General features: G+C 40.5%; 1 protein-coding gene across 10 annotated transcripts in view; it reads left to right on the plus strand.

The window, feature by feature from the left end:
- The window catches only part of mctp1a (multiple C2 domains, transmembrane 1a), a 129,075-nt gene that overhangs the window by 22,647 nt on the left and 83,157 nt on the right, over positions 1-23,271 (plus strand). For 8 of the 10 annotated variants that reach the window (XM_069699880.1, XM_069699881.1, XM_069699884.1 and 5 more), the window contains exon 2: positions 18,845-18,965. In XM_069699880.1, coding sequence (XP_069555981.1) covers positions 18,845-18,965 — 121 coding nt within the window. The other 2 variants (XM_069699890.1, XM_069699887.1) reach the window with 2 other exon arrangements.

Raw genomic sequence — 23,271 nt, forward strand, 5'->3', positions numbered from 1 at the left:
ATATAGAGTATCAGCAAATGCATCAAACGAATCAATTTGAAAAGATTTGTTTGTATCTGGTTTCACTTATTAAATAACTGCTCTTTATAGTTAACACTGCAGAAATATCTAATTTGGGGTGTTTACAGGAAATTAAGTCATTACAGTAGAGGAGTAACTGCAGGGGAAACCGTCTTGGGACAAGACTCGGTCAAAATTTTGTATATGGCTGGACTGTATATGAAATCCCAGAAGGCAAAATGAGGACTTTTAATTTGAAATGAAAAGAAGAAGTCATGGCGCTCAGCGGCAGTGTCATTTGATCTCGTCAGTCAGTTGTTGAACGTCTGTCACTGAGCAAGTGACTAATACTGAGGTTTCTCCTGTTCTCTCCTTTGTGGTGCTTGCAGTGTTCTAACAATACAGGTTGTCTTCCAGCTGCATCAATAAAAGGACAGGAGAATGAAGGAAATACAAGCAACACAGAGCTGAGAAAAGGATTTAATAATTTAAGTGAAAATGCCTTTTTGCATGGTCCAAGTTTATTTTGGGGCTTTATAACAGCTGCCAATATTCAAAAAAATTCATATTGAATGGGAGGGGGGAAAAAAATAGACTCTAGGGAGAAACTCTGTGCAGCTGTTTGTGTCAGGGTGGCTGGTTCAATCAGCAGCTCCTCCTACTGAAGTGTCTTTGAGCAAGACACTAAACACCACTTGCCCTTAACGGCAAGCAGCTGCGTGTATGTGGGGAGATGAGTGGCACGATGAAAATGCTGTCATTCCTACGTCTATTCAAAATTTCTTACTGCCTCTTATTCTTGGTACTTTCCATCACTGTTTTTATAATAATAATAAACTTTAAACTTCATGCTGTATTGTTCAGTGAAGCTGATATGTAATCTTGATCAAATGTCCAGACGAGAGGATTAGCGAAGAGAAAAGCAGTTCTCGCACTGGCTAAACATCTGCAGAGACACAGAGACGGCAGCTGCTACCGTTAACTTTTTCTTTCTTTCTTTTTTTAAAAATTTTTTATATCGTTCCATCCTGGAGAATTTGTCAGTCTACAGTGAGTATCTTTGCACAGTTGTGTGTGTGTGTGTGTGTGTGTGTGTGTGTGTGTGTGTGTGTGTGTGTGTGTGTGTGTGTGTGTGTGTGTGTGTGTGTGTGTGTGTGTGTGTGTGTGTGTGTGTGTGTGTGTGTGTGTGAGTGACAGCGAGAGAGAGGGAGAAAGAGAGGAGAGTGAGTGAGTGGGAGAGAAAGGGAGAGAGAGCAATCTCCCGAGTTGTGAGGCTGACTGACCGCCTGTGGGTAATGTAAGAACCTCACAGCTGGTTGCCCTTTGCCGTGCATGAGCAAGGTACGGAGCCGAGCCGGTGTTTGTGCCTGTGTGCTTCTGTCATATAGGAAAGTAAGCCAGCAGCTGTAGCAGCAGCAGCAGCAGCGGTACAGTGGAGCGTGTTCAGTGTCTGGATGTTAGCGCTGCCTCTCTCAGCTGCGGGACGAAGCCTTACTGTAGGTATTCATACACACTGATGCACCGATACACGTGTACACAACGCTGTTTTGACTGTCTACCTTGTGCGTTTCCTTCCGGGCTCCTCATTTCTGTGCACTCGGAGTTCTTGCGTTTTATAGTTACTGGTTTATTGAGTGTGAAGGGAAATGTGGTTGTACAGGAGCTTTCTTTTATTCCAATAGTATGTCAGTCCTGAGGATTTGAGTGAGGGGGTGAAGGGATTAAAATGTGCCGTTCATCAGCCAAATGTTTCCATCACTACAGCACGTTCACACATTTGCATGCAGAACAAATTTTCATACCGAGTTTCCATAAACCGGAGTTTCAGCTTTGTTCACGTGGCAATTTGCTCTAAGTGTTGTAAGCAGAACGCACTGGACATCTTGGAGAGATGTGCAGGTGTGTGTGTGTGTGTGTGTGTGTGTGTGTGTGTGTGTGTGTGTGTGTGTGTGTGTGTGTGTGTGTGTGTGTGTGTGTGTGTGTGTGTGTGTATTTGTGGCAGGTGATGGCAGGGTGGAGGTGCAGTGGGTGTGTCGTGTCCAGTTTCCAACAGTGTGGAATATGAGCTGGCTGCTAGTGTGACATGACATGGGACTGTTGTGAGACTCCAGGAAGAGAAAGGAAGAAAAACAAACAAACATGAAACATAACATAAAACACAAATGTCGCAGATTCAAATGAGGAAATACATGGGACTCAGAAATGTGATGCAGATTGGTGCAGTTGAAGATAGGTATATTCCCGCTTGTGCTTACATCTTGACGAGAGAATGAGTAAAAAAAAAAAAAAAAAAAAAAAAGGTTAGATTGCTTATGTGCTCCTCACCACGGCTCATATCCCTGTTCAGCACCCCTCCCTGCTCCTCTGCCATAGTCTTGTTTCCTTAATTCCTGTTTCAAGGGCTTAGTGCTGAACGTGCTCAGAATGAAAGAAAAACATGACTAGTGGAGTCGGGGGACCGGGAAGATAGAGTTGGAGGAGCAAAATGGTGAGACGTGAGAGAGGGAAATGAGGATGTTGAGGCAAGGCAGCAGAGAGAGAAAAGAGAAAATAGGGATAAACTAAAGTGGATCGCCGGAGGAGGGTGAAGAGTAATGATCTAATGGGAAGATGTGTGTGGCTATCTTTCCTGATGTTCCTCTTATCCGAAAAAATGTTGAATAAGTTGCAGGGGTTCTTCAGGCACCCTTGGATTGGAAACACAGTTTTCATCAATTTTCAAGCTTGAGATCAGTTTATGGTAAGAAAGCATTTCATAAAAAGTGATTTTCACGTCATTCCTCGAAATCTGTGTTGTCTAAAAATATTACTTATGATCTCTTCCAAGTGATGATCGCAAGAAAAGGGAGTACTTGTTTCTGAATTCCTCAATAGTATTTCTAGTTATACTGCTTGATCTAGTAGTGTACAGTACATGCATAATGCTCATTATGAAGGAAGCAAATGTATTTTAGATGCTGAGCGCACAATCAGCAACTGACTTTTATGCAGAATGTTGTTTCCGAAGTGTGACTGAATAATTCATTTTGTCATACAAATTGAATGCAGTACAATACAATGTGCTGTGCGCACTTCACACTTCAGTAAATGAATGAAGTGAGCCCACATAAAAGCCAATAACAGAAGATAAGCATTGAAAAGATATAGATAACTCTGAGACAAGAATATGAGAAGATTAAAGAGGAAGCCCTCATCATTCTGAACATTAATTACCTCATAAATGGATACGACAGGATCATCTTGATATAACACAGCTTTGGTACTTTTCACTAGGGATTATTATTTTGTATTGCCCTTGTCCTCACAGTGTGTAGGATGTTTTGGAGTCTTTAGGAATAAAAAAAAAATCTGGGAAACATACTGTGTTTATAAGCAACCAGTAATGCTGCTACATTACAACAATCATCAGCTTCTCATTGCTCCCAAATTGAGTTTCATAATCTAAAAGCAACTTCTAAACAATGACCGATCGCCCGTCGATGTGCCGAGCAGAGTTCAACAACCACCAACACCTGCAGCATTTGGCTGCTGTAAATATCCCAGTTGGGGAGACCCGAGGAGGAGGAGGCTCTTCCTCTTTGCAAATGTGGCGTAATGTGTTTGGCTGCTGATTTTAGACGAGCTCAACCTGAAAATAGACGGAATGCTTGGTTGGAATAATATAGCGTAAGAAGTAAACACATTTAATTCGGTAAACTGGTACTAAATCAATCTTTGTAGCAGAGGGTTTCTTCGAGACATTTCTAAGTGTTGAATGAAGTGTCACAAACTGTGTTGTCCCGTGGGGTGAAAAATAGCTGCAGTCACATTCCTCTTGCACATAGAGCTGTGGGGGCTGCTTATGCAAGTGATCTCGCTCAGGCGCTTTTAGGCACCCAAGTATTATACAGTTTCCATATTGCTTTTCTCATATTCCTGCTCATTGCAGTGAACTTCACCATCTAATTCAAAATATTTGCCAGGCATGACGTGTATGAGAAAGCGGTCTCTCCTGCTCTCTCAGTGTCTGTGTTCCCGTCTGTCTCTTTTCATCACTTGACACATTGATCTGAATACATTACCTGCTCATTTCAGTGATATACCATCTCCTCCTCCTCCTCCTCGGCTATCGGTCTTAGGCGGTTTTAGCGAAGGTAACGGTGTAAAGGGATACAATCTTTTCATCCTGCCAGATGGTTTGTTTGCCAGTGTGGAGGTGGCTCCAAAAGTCTTTGATCGGAACCATTATCATGGCGTGTAGGGATGGTGCTGTAGCTGGCACAGAGACAAAGTGAGACAAACTGTTCTATGCAGTATTAAATCAAGATTCATTGGATTGAGTGTTTTAGGCATTGTTAACGGTGCTTTGGTTCTATGTATATATCCATCTTGGGTTTATCATTACATAAGTAAATATTTTATGAGGACATTTGGAATCTAGATAGATTTTACTGAGTGATGCCAGTCCATCTGGTCATTGTTCCTAACCTTTAACAAAGCAGGTGGTGCTGGATCATATACAACAGGTTTAGCTTTTTGCACCATTTGTTGTCCTAAATGCTGCAGCTCCTAATTTTTCTGTTGTGCAGTGCTGTGGTTTCATAATAATTACTCTTCCATAACATGCAAAGCTTGGACTGGATTTTAGAAAAATAGAAGCTGATATTGATGATTTAAAAAAAAAAAAATCAAATGAGCTTCATGCTGTATTTATTCTGCAACGTATCTGGGTAGCATCTGAAAATATGCTGGTCAGACCAGATCTATATTCCAGCATCACTACTCAGATGGTGAAGGTTGGTTGTGCTGTCGGGAACAATCAAGTATGATGAGAGGCCACATAGTGAATATAATGTGTTTGATGTCATTAAAGAGGGGGCATCTCATAACGTCTCATCCTACACCCTCCACCCAAAAGGCATTATTTCAAACGGGAGGGAAAAGGGGAAAAATTCCCCAAAACAGTAAGAAATGATAATAATGGTGGACGGAATCTTCCTTCTTTCGTATCAGCTTGTTCTGAAGAAGCTGTAACCATGTGGCAAGACGGACAATGCAATTACCACTACTGCACTCTGCAAGGTTTTGGTAGGATTTTAAATGGTTCACGGGAGAGCTGCAACACACGGGACTGCATTTAAAATACGCCTTTTATTTTCACACTTCTTTGAATTCTTATTAGCAAAACATCATATAACAAATATAACATCTCACAGGAATATTAAGAGTGCGGCTGATAATAGCAGGCAGTAGTAGGGGTGAGTGACTAAGTTAGAGAAAAAGACAATGTTAAGATATTGAGCATGCTGCATGCCCCCCCATACTGTACATTGACTTTATTATTCATATTTTCAGTTATTCCTTATTCTTCTTTGCAACAAGTGGTGTAAACAGGTGCTACCAATTAAGATTGGGCTGATTAACGAGGCCATCGTCCATCACCGACTACTGTGCCTGTCGACATATGCCAACAAACCAAAACTCAAAACATATTTTCTGACCTCCCCTGAACACAGCATTATTTGACTGAAGTTAATCACCAGTCAGTTGAGAGTTTTGGGGCATTTAGTGTCAGGAGTCCATCTGGAATCACCCTGGTGAGAGCGGCACGGTTCAGCAGACACGTGCGTCTCCACTTGTAATCGGATCACACTTCCCCGCTCTACATGCAAAAGAATACATACGTAACGTAAATAAAACATTAAGTACAACACGTACAACAATGCAAAGAGAGGGCAGTCGAAGCAACAGGCATTAAAGAAAATGAGACATCCTTGCTCACTGGAGCCTCATTTCAATGTGACGTCCATCTGTAAATATCTGAATACAGTTCAGTGAGTTTGTAATTCACAGTCTAAACCAGGAGCCGTCAGATTATGACATTTTTCTAGTGGGTCTGAGAAGAGGTGAGGGCGGTATGTTTTACAGACCAGAATGGTAAGGGAAACGCTGCATATATAATGTAACTAGGAGTAATAAGCATATTGGCTTGCAAGCTCGGGTCCATTTTCATAAAACAACACTGCATAGGGATGCATCAGACTGGAGTCAATCTCAAGTCCAATTCTGACGAGTCTCGGTGGTTCTCATTGTGTGATTAACACCTTTCCGGTACACTCAGTTTGTGGTTTGTTTAACTGCGGCACTGACATAACTATTTATGATAACAATATGTATAGATCACGATCTTAGTGAAAATTACCCCTCGTCATATTAGTGTCGAAAGGTGGCTCATGTTGGCTTATATGTACATGAAAATGTTGCAGCAGTAATAAGAGGGCCATAATACAAAAACAATCTATTCAGTAATTGTCGCTATTAATATAAAAAACACGAGTTTCTACCATTAATAACCAAATCACATTGCTACTTTGAGTGTGGACATTTTAATTGAGTATGAATATAAGCATCAGTTTTCCAAAACAATCGTGTGTCGAGTGGCATTGTTTTATGACAGAAATTTCGGGCTAGTCTTTATGCATTTTAAAAGTGTTGCAATGAGCTGTCATTGAGAAATGGCACTCAGCATTTTAAGGTTCGATTTCATATTGCATCAAGAGGGATGTTTATCAAATTGCAGTATTATTTTATAAAAGAAATACAAAAAGCAATCTTGTCATTTGACATGCAGCCCCAAATACATATAATTGTCCACTTTTGTGGTGGATGGGAGATGGTGATTCTTCAAAGAAGCACATCAGCAATCTTTTTGGGCTGTTTCGGCTCTGCTGTGAATTTGCTGAGCCAGCAAACACGGGCCTCGCTCAAAGTGTTCTTGACAGATGTGCTCAGCTCTGTTTAGAGCTGTGCTGCTTAGGAGTCGTGTCAGCGGGATCTCAGACTGGCGCTGTCGTTTCTGGTTGGCTGACAGGTTGGGTTGGCAGCAGGGTGACCAGCTTGTCTGTCTGCAATGTCAGCAACAGTTGATGCTCCCGGCTCAGTTTGTTACCGCATCAAATTCAGTGGACAAACACATTCCGTCAAAATGTACAAAATGTAAAATTATTATTTTCATCTTTCACGCCGTGATGCCCTTTCTGTCGAGTCACAGCTTTTCATCTGTCCGCTATTTTCCATTCATCAATCTGTACCTCTTATTTCTATTTCAAGCTACCATTCTTCCTCTTTCCCTTTTGAATGCTCTCCACCTTTACTCACTTCTCTTGTTTCACCTTTTCTGCTTGCGTCTTTCTCTCTCAGTGGAAGATCTTTCCTCTTCATTATTTATGGAGCGTGGCTGCGTTGTGTAGCTGTCAGATGCAGCAGACAAGAGAGCCTTTGCTCTTGCATTCATTTAGACTGAATGCCAGGCAAGTTTGCATCTGATATGTCCTTGCCAACCAACCTGTGAATGTAATTTGTCACACCATTCAATGTGTTGCAATGGTAGTTCGACACAGATGTTTTACGGATGTGGTATTAGCACATTTAGCACTTTTAATCCACGCCAGACACAATTTATGTAGAAGTGTTAAACATGTCATTTTCTTTTGGTGGGTTTCCCCTTAGAAGTGTCAGTGACCCTGCGAGATGTGCCAGCTATGACGGGTGGTGGTTGACTTTGTCAAGAGATGTTCTGATCATGGTGTTAGGTATGTCATATCTGTAATCACAACAAGTCCATCTCCAGTTAACAAATCCAGCTGACTCACCAACACATACGCCCCTTTTCCACTGCCGGTACCATACTCTACTCAATTCTAATCGCATTTGCTACCAGTTTCTTTTCATGAATAATTTTTTTTTACTGCAGATCGTGCCCACCTCAACATAATGACTCATGAAATAGTCGTGATGTCATCTTTATCATGACACACTAATTGCTGGATCCTTTTGCCGGCAACCAAACAGTCCTTTTGTAGAAGTAAACTTAGAGCTTGTCATGTGTTACGTGAAGTAGTGATTGAACACACAGACACACTGCAGACACACCCACTCACAAACTACAACTTAATCTCTCTTATCATGGGATTTACATGAAAGAGACTTCCCCTTTTCTGGTCTCCTTCTATCTACGACCCGGTATCGAACACCCGTTCCACCATAAAGCAAACTAGGCCAAGCCTCACAGCTCAGCCCGAACATCTGGCACAACTGGAAGGGTATGGAGGTCAGAGATGTAGTGTCAAACACGGAGGGAAGCTGGGGTGACATTAAGAGTGATCATGATGAGAAGGATGATGATGTCTCATAATCATTATGGAGCGCCGCTCCTTTGTAGTGAGTCTCGTGAACGGGTCTAAAGGGACTCCACGAGGGACGTCACGAGATCGAGTCAATTCTTCAAATGCGCAAATGCTCTTTTAACTCTTTATCTTACACATTCGATTAATAAACGAATAGTTATGTGCACGTCTGCCAGATTAATATGTGCTGCTTGTTCTTGTAATGATATCTTGCAGGATTATAAAAAATTAATGTTTGGTATTTTAATGACAAATTCAGTAGAACCATTATTTAATTAAGGACCCTTTGGGTGTTTGTTCATTCACATTCATTCATATCACAGATCTGTAAAGCGCTATTGATTGGAGTCATGGATTGATGCATGTTGGTAACTGTAAGAGAATAATCCTCTGGAAGCCAATAACCTAATAAACTGTTGAACTACAGGTCAAAGAGGGGATTATGATTGTTTTTGCCAACATAATATTCACAGATGGCTGAATTGCTCAAATCTGTGCTGCCTTCACTAAAATCCGACCACGTTGACAATAAACCTATTTTGCTTGTGATAGTGCTGTTAAAGTCAGCTCTTTAGTTATAGTCTTCTCAGCATTATATGATGCAGAAAGTTATACAGTAGATTTCAGCTTTAAACAAATCAGGCCCATAGTTGGCATGATTCTATTTCATGAACCAACATAGAACCAGTGAACTCTTTTTATGCCTTTCTGCCAGTGACAGTCATAGCAGCCATTATAAGCATTATGTTTCCCGTGAACTTTCTGTAATACTGTGCTTCACATTAAATATTCACATAAAATGTAGGCTTACCTTGCTTAAATAAGGAATCATTGAAATAAATGCACTTAAACTAAACTTGAATCCCAGTTTAGATTTCTGAGCCACCAAATGGCAGAAATTACCCAAATTGTCTACTACATGAGCTGCACAAGTTAAAAAGCAGTCTTTGCAGAAATAAATAGTGGTAATTGTGCACACCAACTTGGCACTCATTGTTTAATTTTGGCTGAACAACGGAGTCTGTTTGATTTTGCGATAAGGGAACGTTTGCTCGACTCCCCCTTGTTTTCTCCTCATTCACCGTGTCATTGTACTTTTTAATCACTTCATTGCCTATGATGGACTGAAATGTCCCCCTCTGCGGGGTTAAATCATCTTTCAGCCTCAGGATAATGAAATAGGAAGAATACATTTTAGAAATTTAAATGTGAGTTTAATAGTAAAGAAGCGTGTCTGCGCTGCATGCATATGACAAAATGATACGTTTTTTCACATTAATATGAAGTCTCGCAGATGCTTTTACGACTCATCTGCCTACCAGATTTGAACCGTCGCCTATTCAAACACGTCAGTAAGAGTTGGAGTGTGACGTGTCATCAGCAGGGCATCATACCTGCTGCATCAAGAGGATCATTACCCCGGTCGGAAACCAGAGAGTGAAGAAGCTCGGTCTTTGTGCGGACTGCTCGGCTCTTATTAAGAAAAGAAGCCACCAAAGAGACCTCATTATCTAGCTGAGCAGCTGTTGGCCGTCTACCCGCTACCCTGCTCTCGCCCGGTGTTCTGTCACATTACGCATTAACCTAGATGCACATACTCAGGAGAGGAGAGGCTCAGTAATGGCTCTCAGATAGTGTCATTTAATGGAGTGTCGTATTTGGCCAGGATACTTTAATGGAGATCATTTTTCATGGTTTTGTGCCTGGCATAGTTTGATCAGAAAGAAAAGTATGATTATATGTATTTCCAATATTAAAATGAATATGATAATAAATCCCAGACATTCAAGTGGAAATGTGGTTTTGTGATCTTATCATGTGGTCACACAGAGACAGAAAAAGGAAGTGGTGCAGTGAAAGAGAGATTCTGGAGAAGGGAGGCAGTGATTCACTTGTCATTGATAAAGTGACAAATTTATTGAGTCGCTGACATTTTTATCATCTGTGACTAAAGCTGACTGCTCAATCAACAATATAGGGATTCTTAGGTGCAATATTTGTGTACTGTGCTAATTCATTTATTGAAGCCAGAGTTGTTTAAATGGCAGATACCTAATAGAACAAGTTGCTTTTTTAAATTTATTTTGAGGGTAATTAATCTCTGGCATTGTTATATTCTCTAGCATAAGTCTTTGAACATCTTTTTTATTTTTGTTTTTATTTTACTTTTTTTTTTTTTTTTTTTTTTACTTTTTAGTGCCTGTCGATGGTAGACATGCTTTCAGTTCTTATAACATCGTTTTGAAACAGAAAAAACACTGCTTTCTGGGAAATGTTTGGGGATTTGGTTTATGCAAGTCTTGTACTAGCTGTGAGATACTTCCAAAATACACAGGGACAACAGGCTGCAAAACTAAATATGATGTGCAACTTTCACCTTTCGCTGTGCAGCACTGACTTTCTGATGATTAGAATGTTGTGTCTTGCACAAAAAGCAGTGCGAGGGTTTGAAGATGCTGTACTGTGAAACATCCGGCTGGAAACAACCTCCGTCTCCCTCTACACCATTTTCCTCCCCCATATGTCCTATAATTAGATCGAGTACATAAAAGATACACTTCTAGCGTTTATAGGCCTCACTGGCAGACCTCAAGAGCCTTCCTGTCCTTACGTGTCTGTATTCACAAGTGTCTATGTATATGTGTGGTCATACATTTATAGGTAGAAATTTCAAAGCTCGGTGCCCGAGGGAGTAGATTGGGTCAGTGTTGGGCATTTATTCATTACAAATTGTTCGTGGTTTTTTTCCTCAGTGTGATGGCATTACAACTAATGCTGTCTTGAATGATTTTGCTATATCTGTTTCTTTTAGTGTCTGTTTGTGATTGTGGGTCCATGTGTATATGCAAATTATGTTGATTATGTTGATGGTGTTTCATATGTATAAGGTCCTGTGTTTACATACTTAATCTGAAAAAAATCTTGAAATATCTGTTTAATGGATGACTACATATCCTGCACAGGCGAAGGTTGTTAAGAAGGCATGTGGCTGAAAATGAAATAATGGGATCACGATATTAGCCAGTGGAATGTCGCAGTGCTGTTGGGAGATGTGGAAGGTTCAGCCCACCTTTATTTATAGTCACCTTTTCTGCTCATCTTATGCTCATGCTATTTTTGTATTCATTGTGGAAAACACAGGAATGCGTTTATGTCAAACATAGTACATTCCCTTTTATCGTTTTAGCTCTTTTGATTTCCAGATAGCATCGTATATATTTGCCTGTACAAGACCCAGCTTTATGGCCTCCAGGAAACAAACTCTGAGTAGGCAGTTGTTGTTGTTGTTTTTTTTTTAACCTTTCCTGACAGACATCTTCTCTATGAAATACATTCCATTTTCAGTTCTCTTTTTGCTGTTATTGATTCATAATTCTTACTCTTTGCATACTCAGTTGCGTCAATTAAACCCCAGATTTGTTTCCATGTTCTTGAACATCAAGACCTTAAACAAGACAATAATTACAATATTACAGCCACTGAAATATACAGATTCTTCTCTGGTTGCTCGCTTAAAGTCGACGACTCCAATCATCAGTCGAAGACTTACATTCTTCGAGTTGAGCTTCAAGTTGTTTTCGTAAGATTTAGGCTTAAACACACACACACACACACACACACACACACACACACACACACACACACACACACACAAACCACCACAACCTCCTGGTGGGAGGAGAGTTGGGCTTTGGAGGCGCATGAGATGCTAACCGGTCCAGACTCGGGGGTGTTTGTGACCACAGCCTCCCTCGGGGGAAGTCTCAGGCAGCAGGGGGCCCAGTTGGCGACAGCCTCGTGCACCTCAGGACACTTTTACATAAGCCACAGGGAGACTGTCAGAGGGGGACACCTTCGCTGCGCAAAATAAAGCGCCAGACAATCTCGGCCTTTTATTAAAAAAACCAAAAACAATGAAATTACCAACTAGTTAAATCTTTGTATTGAATAACCAAATATAATTCCACTGACAAACTTCTGAGTTAGGCACAGTTCTGCATTTTGCAACTGCATCTTCCTGTCTGGAGGTCACCCAATTTTTGGTGCTGATGAAACTACTGTTATTGGGCAGTAAAAAATATTTTATATCGATATATTGGCCAATATCTTTATATCCTTCAAACACTTTTGACACTTGTGACAAAGATACATATGGAGGCAGGATATTTTACAGTTTATTGTGCACCCTGACGTCAGTGCACTGAAACAGTAAACTTCACTGAGAATTTAATCATTATAAATGACTAAAGACGAAATCACAAATACAACAATTTCTAATTAACTCAAGCATGTTTTTTTTTGCTGTAATCCTGTCCATGTGGATTAGCAGCAGGATTTAATGGTGAGCTAGATCATCCATCACATTGTCAATGAACACAACAGTTCAAGTGCATTCATTTACAGACGCAGATGTCAAGTATTGTATCCTTGAATACAACACCACACTAAGTACTCAAAACTGCTGTAAGACTGATGCTGATGATAGAAAACACAAATTATAAATTTGCTTAGGTTTTGGCTGGAGTTTTAGGACTTGTCCATTTACCTTTACCAAATACATTTATTTTTGAGATAAAATTCGTAACAAATAGAGAGAAAAGTGATTTGTTGCAGAAACGTAGAACTAATAATGTCAGGCTTTTGTTTTGCCCATCTCAAGTCACTCAAAACACAACCTGCGTCACTAACAAGCATCTTCATGTTTGTGTGCATGTTTGAGGTTTGCTCATTAGAATAATAATTTTATCGCGTTGTGGGATCACTTAAACCGTTGTATAAATTTAATTACGTGGCTCTCAGATCAGTATTAGTTATATTATAGAGGCACATTTAATTAGAATAATGTGTCATAAAAGAGCTTTTTTTTTTTTTTAACTAGCACAGTGAAAATCAGATTCCATAACATTGCTAAATGGTATGTCTATGAAGACAACCAGGGTCTTGGTCTTCAGTCAACAGCATAAAGATGGATGAAATGGCGTCATCCTATTAGTTTGTTCACTTTAGTTCATGACAAAAAATTGTAGCACGGCAGCCAGTCAGATTTCACTCTGCTGAAGTGGAAATTAATTATAGTTTATGAAAAAAATGCATCTATTCATTATCACTACAGAGACTCAAATCAATACATTGTTTGGGTTGCAGGAAGGGGCATCTCTACTAACAGAAGGTGAACTGTAATAACGTCCTTGTTAATGAACAAAGTAGGAATAGGTTATTGTTATGCAGAAATGGAGCAGCATAGCATGGAAATGACCTGTCTTCACTGTGAGAAATGAGAGTCGGGCTCCGCACAGTGCTCAGGGCCAAATCCATCCTTCCTCCTGTGGAGAGACACCGCTCTCATGACATGTAATCCAGGATGAGAAATTTATAACTCTGGCTGATGTCCCAAAAGGAAAGTTTTCTAAGCAGCTTTTTTATGTACCCGTTTACATTCAAAATGTGAAATATGAACTGTGAATATGAATAGGGATGGCTATTTCAAGCAAAACTACGATTCGGAAATTCGCTTCTGAACTATTTGATTTTTCTTCAAATATTTGCAGAAATTGCAGCTATCCTTGCATTTCAAAAGTCCCACCTCCACCCTGGCTCTCTCCTGTAGGCTCTGAGGCCCTAGCGGGGAAGTTGGTATCATCCTATGATCACATGCCAACCACTGAGGCTGTGCATATTCTGTCTTTACATAGTAATCTATTCCAAATAAATTGCCTCACTGATGTGGTCATTTTCACCCAGAGCCTGGGAAGCATTCTTGTCACGGGAAAATGATGGGCCATGTGTGGGATGTGAGTGTGTCCCTGGTGAAGAGTCACTGGTGTGTATTCACACTTAGTGCCAAAGGGAAATGGAGCCAGATGACCAACTTATTCTTTTGATGTTTGCCAAGTTGACATCTGAGCTTGCGATGCCTTTTCTTTTCATGAGTTTGACAGAGTTTGTTCCACTGATCAAAGCTGTGGTATTGTGTTTGTGGATCTTGGCTTTTTTATTTGTCCAAATATTTTAACAATGCAAGAGAACGTGCAGAACATATTGAATACAGTACATTAAACATTACAGAAAATTACATAACAAATTAAGAAAGAAAAATTCGCAAATAAATGAAATATAATGAAGTAAATGTGTATGGCTTTATAATATTTATAACGACCACATGTCGAGGAGCACAGCTGACGCTCACTGCAGTACTGTATATCCACATAATCATCTCCTCACCCTCTCGTGTTCCGTCTCTTGAACTATTAGCAGCTGATAACATGCATTGTGACTAACTGGAGTCTATTGGTGTAGACTATCCCCATGCAGTACATGTCAATAGCCCTCTGGAGATGAGGAGAGGATGCAATGTTACCATCATTATTTGCAAAGCAGTGTTGGATCCCATTTATCCCATCAAAGCAGCTATTAGTTGAAGGAAAATGAAACTATTATTGATTGATATTTCAATAGAGTCCGTTGGGATTCAGTCTGAAGGGCTTCCTGTGAAATACTGAAGGCTCGTATCCAAATACCCTGAGCACTCGTCAGCGTCGTTCTCCGGGGATTATTTAATGAAAACATTATTTTCACTGGTGCTCCTCAAGTTGAATCTTACTGGAGTGGTGCCATATGGAGTTATAGTGGAAGCCCTTTTGTATTTGTGCTGCTGGATGTTCTTCATTCATATAGACTTACACACAAACATAGGCCACGTTTACTATGAATTTACATACAGTATACACCACTTAGATGATACGTTTTTAGTGGAAAAAAAGCTGCAAGCTTGTGTTTAAAAACCATAAATAAACTCTCCTAGTCTTGCATTTTTATGTGTATCGTGTTACAACAGAATGCAAAGAAATTATAGATCAAATACACACTCCCTCAAGCATACTGTCTGCCGATCTGTAAGGTCTCCTACAGCCAGAATGGTTTCTGTCCTCGGGGACTGGAAAGACTGAAAATTGGGTTCGGTAGGTGTTGTTTAGTTCTGTCAGCTTCACGAAATCATGAAACATAAAGCAGGTGGAGTGGGACGGACCTTGGCTGCCTTTTCTTTCCTTCCTTCACTCTTTTCCTTTTCTGTCATTGTGGATGTGTATGATAAAGGTATCATGGGCTCAGGGAACAGGAGACAGAGGAGGAGACAGATTGTCTTTTCTGAGTTTGTCCCAAGGGATGGACCGGGATCAATGAACAAAATGGCTCGTTCAAGACCCAGAATCTGTGTTTGTCTTCACAATATTTCTATGTCGGTGTTTATACTAGAACTATTTTTTACTCCAGTTGTATTTTACCTTTAGTCACCTATTTTATTTGAGTTAACTTTTATATTTTCTTGTGATTGAGAAGTGTGGCAGAAAATAATTAACATTTCATACTCACATAAAACACAAACAAACATATGTATGTGTGTAAAGTGCTGCTGAGCAGCCTGTGTAACAGATGGATTATTTAAAATAGGGGCATATGAAATTTGGTTTCGTTGTAGGAGTCTTCCGTAATTTTGGTTTACTCGTCATTTACAATTCAGATACAATTTCAAGTGTGAACCATTTTTAGAAGCTCCTCTAATCTTTAGCAGAAACTGAAATTAAAAAATGCCGCAAGTGGTTTTAGTCAAATTCACCGTCCTCCTCAACAATTGAGGCAAAGTTTCATCGGTCATGAAAAAAACAACCCCAGTCTCTAACTGCTTGTTTACTCCTTCCTGTACAAGGTTTTGACATTTGTAACTTGGTAGCATGTTGGTCTATTTCATCCGGGTGCTTATTTTTAGCAAAGACTTCATTGATCCTATCATGTGTACTGTTGCTCACTCAAGCAGCCTCAATCAATTTCAAATACTGTGCTCCCTGTTTTGTGTGTGTGTGTGTGTGTGTGTGTGTGTGTGTGTGTGTGTGTGTGTGTGTGTGTGTGTGTGTGTGTGTGTGTGTGTGTGTGTGTGTGTGTGTGTGTGTGTGTGTGTGTGTGTGTGTGTGTGTGTGTGTGTTTGCGAGATTTCAACCACAGAGAAGAGAACAACATGTGTGATGGCATTTCCTGTGGGCACAGCCTGTCTGAGGATTTTGATCATTTCCTTAATCACTGTGTGTTATTACGTGACCCAACTCGACATTTGGTTGCTCTGTGTGCCTCTTTGCCGCTGTTTGTTAGTTACGTTCATAGAGAAAAGGCCGTACACGGTCAGTCCTCCACATCTTTTATGCAATCCTGTTGGTTGCATCCGCACAGTTCAATTACAGTGACCTACACGCACTGTTGACCGCAGGTTTATCCCATTTAATCACAAACCCCTGTCTGGCCCTGAGTATCCACATTACATTTCTCCGGTTATATCCTGAGCTGGTACATCTGTTACTTCACAAATTACATTTTGTTTTGTTCGTCTTATTTCGGTGTCTACTTGTTTCAGAAACATTGACTCTAGTTCACTTTTCCTCTTGGTTTTTTTTCCGGTGTGACAGCAGGTGCTCTGAAGCTAAAATTGTTTCGGGTTCACTTCCCACGTGGAGATTTGGCAGTTCTGAGCTTTACACAGTCCCACATTTTCCAGCCAGCTGCTGCAGTTTTGAATTTTGCTGTCAAGTCTCAACTATCGTCTGCACATAAATGTTTTGATGTCCTTGATCATCACTGTGGTTATTTCAAGAAACATTTTTGACACTATGTTTTTGGACTCTCTTTTGTGTTTCTGTCCCAGTGAAATACATAATAAAATACTAATGTTTCTGTATTCTGTGCTACGAATGCGTCACCCTAGTTTGTTTCTAAAAGAGCATGTTTACAAATCTCCATCTCTTCATTCAAAGAAAAAGATTGTTAAGAATGATATTAATTTTGGGGGAGCATGAGGTAATTACTGTCATATTATGTAACTGCAGTGTAATTATACACTATTATGATATTGGAGCCACAGTGCAGAATTTTCAGAGTGGAAGAACAGTGCTGCACCATCATTGCACTTAGTAACATTTTGCCTTAAAAGTGTAGTTTGTACTATTTTAGCATTTGTAGAAACCTTGTTGGTATAACCAGACTGTCAAAACTGTCTTACACACTCACGACTGCCTCAAAGCATATTTTCACATCTCAATGCTGATAGAATGTGTCGTTTTATATACCATTTGCTGCTATTATCTGCTCTTACATTGTGCAATAAGTTGATACTTTTTTACACTATTGGTTATGTCCTAGTTTGTCTGACTTGTGTCAGTCATTTGAACAGAGAGTTTGGAGGAATGCAGTTTCTTTGTGCTGTTCAGTTGTTGTTGTTGTTGTTGTATGGTCTGAATGACAGTAAAGGTCACTGGGACTTTGGCACATACAGGGGCTTCTTCTGTCTTTCACAAATATTAGAGGGATTGTCATAGAGAAAATTAAAATAGGCCAGATTCTCTGAATTTAATAGTCACCTGGGTCAGTTTATGTTTTAGGGAAATCAGGCAACACTCTGGAGGGACTCAATGGGAGCAATTACAGGAAATGCTTTGGTCATTATGAGGAGTGCATTTCGATGATAGCTGATAGAGTTTTCTCTCTGGTCTTCTTTCACCTCTTTACCATTTTGCTTTTATTAGATTGGAGCAGTAGAGACAGACAGGAAATGTGGGGAAACAAAGCAGGGGAAGGACTTGCAGTAAAAGCCCGGCTGGCCTGGAAACGAACTTGGGGACTCACTGCTGACGGAATTTGCACTTATGTGTAATGCGCACTGACCACTGAGCTGTCAGGTCGCCCCCGCACCATGTTTTTAGCCGTTTACAGATTTCTCCGCTCCTCCCCAGCGGGAGTTCCTCTTATGCTATAGCCCTGGTCGTCTCTCAGCAGTCTCCCAGTGGCCCACTAGCATTTTTCTGCTCTCTTGTAGTTATTCTTAGCCTCATCTCAGAGTACGATAGCTGGTGAGATATGACAGGAGTGCCCGAGCATGGCTTGTCTAATGGGGAGGGGAGATAAATGAGGATGGCACAATAAGATGTGCAAAAGATCCAGAAAGAAAGTAAGCTGTAGTGGATCTCGGAGCATAGCCTGATTCATCATGTGGCTTGTAAATGGGCTCCATGGACAACCACAATTAGAGCCAGCAGGGGCTTCCTGTCAAATTGGAGTACAGCACGGGCCTCAGGGTACAGCATGACATGCAAAGCCACAGAGATGACCCTGTCCAACAGCCTGATGCTTGGATGCTTCCAGAGGAGGTTGCATGCCAGCAGTAGTTACTTATCAGACTCTGCATACAAAGTATATTATGTAATGTACAAACATACATTTTCCGTTGAGTGAGCAATTTCTCGTTTTACCATTTATTAGTGTAGTGAAGCTGCAGCAAAATTGTTCTTAATTTTTGGACATAAACAGTCAAAACAACCTTACCTAAGTTTAACAGTCACTGTGTCATCATAAATATTATATATGGTTCCGAAACCAGTGTTACTCTTTAATACTTTAATATTTAAATCCATATATAAAACATTTTAAGCAGTTACTCTTCAGAGATTTATTTTGAAATAGCAGCTAACTAATTTTGTGTTCTAATGTATCGTTTTTTTTCTCTCGTTTCCTCACGCAAAGGTGTCTCTTTATTATTTTCCTTCTTGCTTTCTCTGTCTGTATTCGACAGGAATTATATTGCTGGCAGATCTGGACAGCACCGGCATTACATAACCCATGTCATTTTCTTTTCTTTACAGGGCATCAACATTGTGGGGCCCAGTAATGCAGAGCCCCCACCTCAACCTCCCAGTCCAGCTATGTACCAGCTGGATATTGTCCTGAAGAAAGGGAAAAACCTTGCCATCCGAGATCGAACAGGTAGGAGATCTGCTTGTTCTTCCTGTTACCCCATTAAAGTTGAGGTTTATGTACTGAGACAGTGAACAGCTTTATCAAGCCTTTATTGGTCCCACCAATTGAAAGCTACCCTGGATTCTCTCTGCCTCATTTTTTCATTTCATTTAGCTGACGCTTTTATCCAAAACGACTTGCAACACACCGATGGTACACCATCGGGAGCAACTTAGGGTTCAGTGTCTTGCTCAAGGACACTTAGGCATGTGGACAGGAGGAGCTGGGGATTGAACCACCAACCTTTTGATTAGTGTGCAACCCACTCTACCAACTGAGCCACAGCCTCCCATAGAAGCATTGGCTTGAGCACAGACAGTGTAACACCCAGAATTCTAGTGTGCTCTTAGTATGCTTCAAGAACTGAGCTTTTTATGCTTAAGGAATACCTTTAATTACTTTCTATATTTTTGTTACTATCAACAAATCAAAAAGACCAAAACACGGATTGATCTTGGTAACAAGTATCGGCTGTGTCTAAATCCTGATTTAGCTTAATTCTCTGTACCATTGAACAAAAAAACATCAAACAAAAATAAAACAGTTTCAGACGTACAGTATATTCCTACTTTTATTGATCAGATTGTGTCCGAAGCAGTTTAAACAGAACTGCATGTGTGGGCATCTGTAGTGACCTCAGCCTTCCAGGAACAACTCCCTGAAGGCCGTGAAAGTGATTCATGTGTGGAGCTGTTTCTAAATGATAAAGCGTCCATATGTTTTAGTGATGAAGAGCATGCCATTCAGTGCTGCTGTGGCTTAGTGATGTGTTTTAGTAGTTCTGTACCCTTGAGGCAGAAAATAAAAAACTAAAACAGACTTTGGACGCGTAGCCAACACTTGTTGGAAGGATCAGTTGATTGTTGGTTGGGTGTTTTCATGGGATTTGTTAAAAACAAGGAAAATCTAGAAAGTTGTCACAGTTTTTCTTTTTTCTAATCTTCCGCTGCTCTGTTCTCTTCAGGGTTTCCCCCAGTTTCAATCACACCTCTTTTTGTCAATGCAATTTGTCTCCCGGCACATTTTGTTTTTCTCTTTCCACCTCCACTCTGCTGTCTTACATTTCACTGCCACTCTTCTCTCCCCATGTTGAGTTTTATTAGATCACACATCTCAGCTTTGCATCTCAATCCATTTTCCATGAGTGAAGTCAGATGAAATTACTTCGGCGCATTCACTGTGCATCTGGGCATGAAAAACATTCATCTTTGGCTTAAGCTAGAACATTGTCACGTTTGCCATGCCCTGGTTTCTTTTTGTCCAATTCAACTAAATCACACTGTAAGTCACCTACCTCGACTACCCAGCGTGATAGGCAGGTCTGATCAACACCTTTAGTGTAAGTAGATACTCTTGTACAGGTTTCTACATTCTCTGATAATTGCATTTTGTAATTTTAGGGACTCAAACCTCTACAGGAGGCTTATTGGCACTTCATAATTGGTTGAAAGAAGTCAGTGGAGCAGAGGTGGGAATGTTTATGTAAATGTTATTTTTCTGCTTCTGGGGAATTGGAGTCTGTGCGTAATTTGAAGTGCAGGACAGATAACCTTCTGCCTGCTGTCCGAACTCAGCCCTTTATATCTTGTTGACAGGCAATTGTGCCTTTCATAGTCGGGAAGGCCAGCCAGCAAAAACAAGCAAAGCAAGAGATTTTCCCCATAAACTCTCACAGATAGTGGATTGCATAGTTAGATGGATGCTGAGGTCTCATTAGCGGTTGTAGTAGTCACCGTGACAACCGATCCGAATAAGCTTCCCTGCTCTCTCCTGCACATTTTCCCTGACTTATCTGTCCACTCAGAGAATGAGCAGCAAGAGGCTGAGCTCACCTGTCCTGTCCTGAGCTCATCCAGACAGCTCATTAGAGAGGGAGAGACAGACACGGGCAAATAACATAAAATATACTGAATCCAACACACTATGAGCATTCTTAATCACGACCAGTGTTCTAACATGTTGTTTTGGCTCATTGCATAGCGGGGGTTTCTTCTTTTTTAATTGTACAGCAGCTAATCCTAAACCTTGACATGCAGTACTGTCAGGATATTTACATTTTGCTGCAACTGTACAGCGGGTATCTGGTAAACCGCCGAAGACAGATATAGAATTGGTGGGATTTTCCATCAACCAGTCAGTATGGGTTTGCTTATCAGGTGCATAGACTGGAGAAGAGCTGGATTATCAAGTAAAACTAGTTTGCCAGGAGAATCAATTATGTTCTGTAGGTTCCAGTCTGTTAGCAAAACTTATTTTCAGAAATACCTCACAGCTGGACCTGGTAGTAAAACAAACAAATATGTAGGTTCAATTCCAATATCAGTCTGAAGTAGTCTGGGGTGCTGACATTTCCAACCAACAAGGGGAGGAGTTAGTGGAGCCTCACAAGACGTTAACAGAAGGCCGCAGTTTTCGTTGGACACTGCAGCTCCAATGCGTGCATCAAAGTGATGTATGCACTCAGGGACAAGGTTGACTAGCCAGACAAAAAGAGGGTTCAGTGGCAGGGGGGCATCCAGTTCTACATTAGTGCAGTGTCTTCCCTTATGTCCCTTCAGCGAAGTTCCAGTTGATGAAGGGTGCCTTTCTGTGCCTGAGCGAGGCAGGGAACAAGGGCAGCTAGGTCAGCTAACCTTTAAAAATGGAACAGCGCTCAGACCTTGATTGGAGGATGTTGCCTAACAAATTTCCTCTATTTTAGGAGATGAACGCATTAAACCCTGTGAATGCAAATCATGGATTTTTACAAGACTAAAAGTAGAGTATCATCAATGGCAGCAAAACATTTAGAATTAGAATTACAAGTGTGCTACATTTTTGAGGCTGTTGAGAAGCACACCTCATTTTTCTAGTTATTAATTTGGGTTGACATTTCTTTATCTATTTCAAATTAGGATAATAAAAAAAGCCCTTCCTTCTTTACTAAAATGTGTGCAGTTATACTGTAATTTAAATTAAAGCCAACTAAAGCACAATATTCAATAACTACAACTAACCTTTGAACATCATTTTGCGTTTGTACCCGGAGTTCTTTTCAATATTGCAACATCACCTAGCAACCTGTCCAATCTCCCATCATGGTGAATTGTAGGATAGACTTAATTCTGGAGACAAGTATTGTATCCTCTTGCTGGAAAGGAGGATATTATTGCCTTTGCTTTTTAAAAGTTAGAATAGTATTTGTGTCTTTGACAGTGCTTTGGCTTTGTCTTGCAGTCATTGTGCCATAAAACGCAAGCAGAAACACTCACACCGTATGTAGTTGTTGTCCCCGGTGACAGGATGCAGTAAGAATTACCTGAAGAGATTTCATCTGATCGGGTTCAACATTATTGCATATTTTGCCTACAAATTAAACTACATATGAAATATAAGCCTCTATGGCCACTGAAATGCCTCCGCTCCAGTTGAGAGCAGTCATGTTCCTCATAAAAAGCATTTTGAGCGACTTCGGCATTTCTCCTGAGCTTGCATGTGCCGTCAATTTATGTTTGTGTGGGTTCACAGCTAACGACAGAGGCTTTACATTGACTTTCAGCCACTGACTTAGTGCTGGCATTGACAAGACATACTAGAAGAGCCCAGCTTATATTGAATATGATTTCTTACTCTGTCACATTTGTCAAGTTTCTTCCTTGACACTTAACCCTAATATTTTTCCTTTAAAATTAAAAATATTCGTACGGGTTAGTGACTGTGGCTGGAATTCTGCCACCTCTTCAACCCTTGTCTCAGTATGATGCTCAGAGGTTGGTGGTTACGTAGCTGAGACACAACAGTGCAAAGACCTCCAAGGGAGGATTTCTCTCAGACAGTGCAGGGCTGTCTGACAAGGAAAAATCACTTGTCTGGTGTTAACAAGCAAGAGGCATTTGTATAATTCATTACTTGGCAAACATTCTTTCTTCAGCGTCCACAGAATACAACCATTTCATAATTTCTTTCCAGGAGAAACAGCCAACAATGTGGCATGCTTTAATGATATGACTGGTCAACAAATAATATGCTTATATACATTAATCTACATGTGGTTTAATTAAGAAGACTTAAAGTAGACAATTGTTTGAGTAGCTAATTTTCCTTTTCATGTTTATTGCTTCAAATGCCCAGTGACCTTACTCTGAGTTTTACCTTTGACCTATATTGGCAAGATCCTGTTGTGTCCCGAGAGCCCTAACCTTGTCTTTGCTGTCATATATGCTGAGCTCTGCAGCTTTGTGGTGACCTCAGATGAAAACACATTGCTCTTCCTCTACCTCTATTTCCCTGTGGG

This window comes from Brachyistius frenatus, unplaced genomic scaffold, assembly GCF_029030835.1.
Source record: "Brachyistius frenatus isolate BFR_SWC_R1_liver_20210118 unplaced genomic scaffold, ASM2903083v1 Contig_31, whole genome shotgun sequence".
NCBI lineage: Eukaryota > Metazoa > Chordata > Actinopteri > Embiotocidae > Brachyistius > Brachyistius frenatus.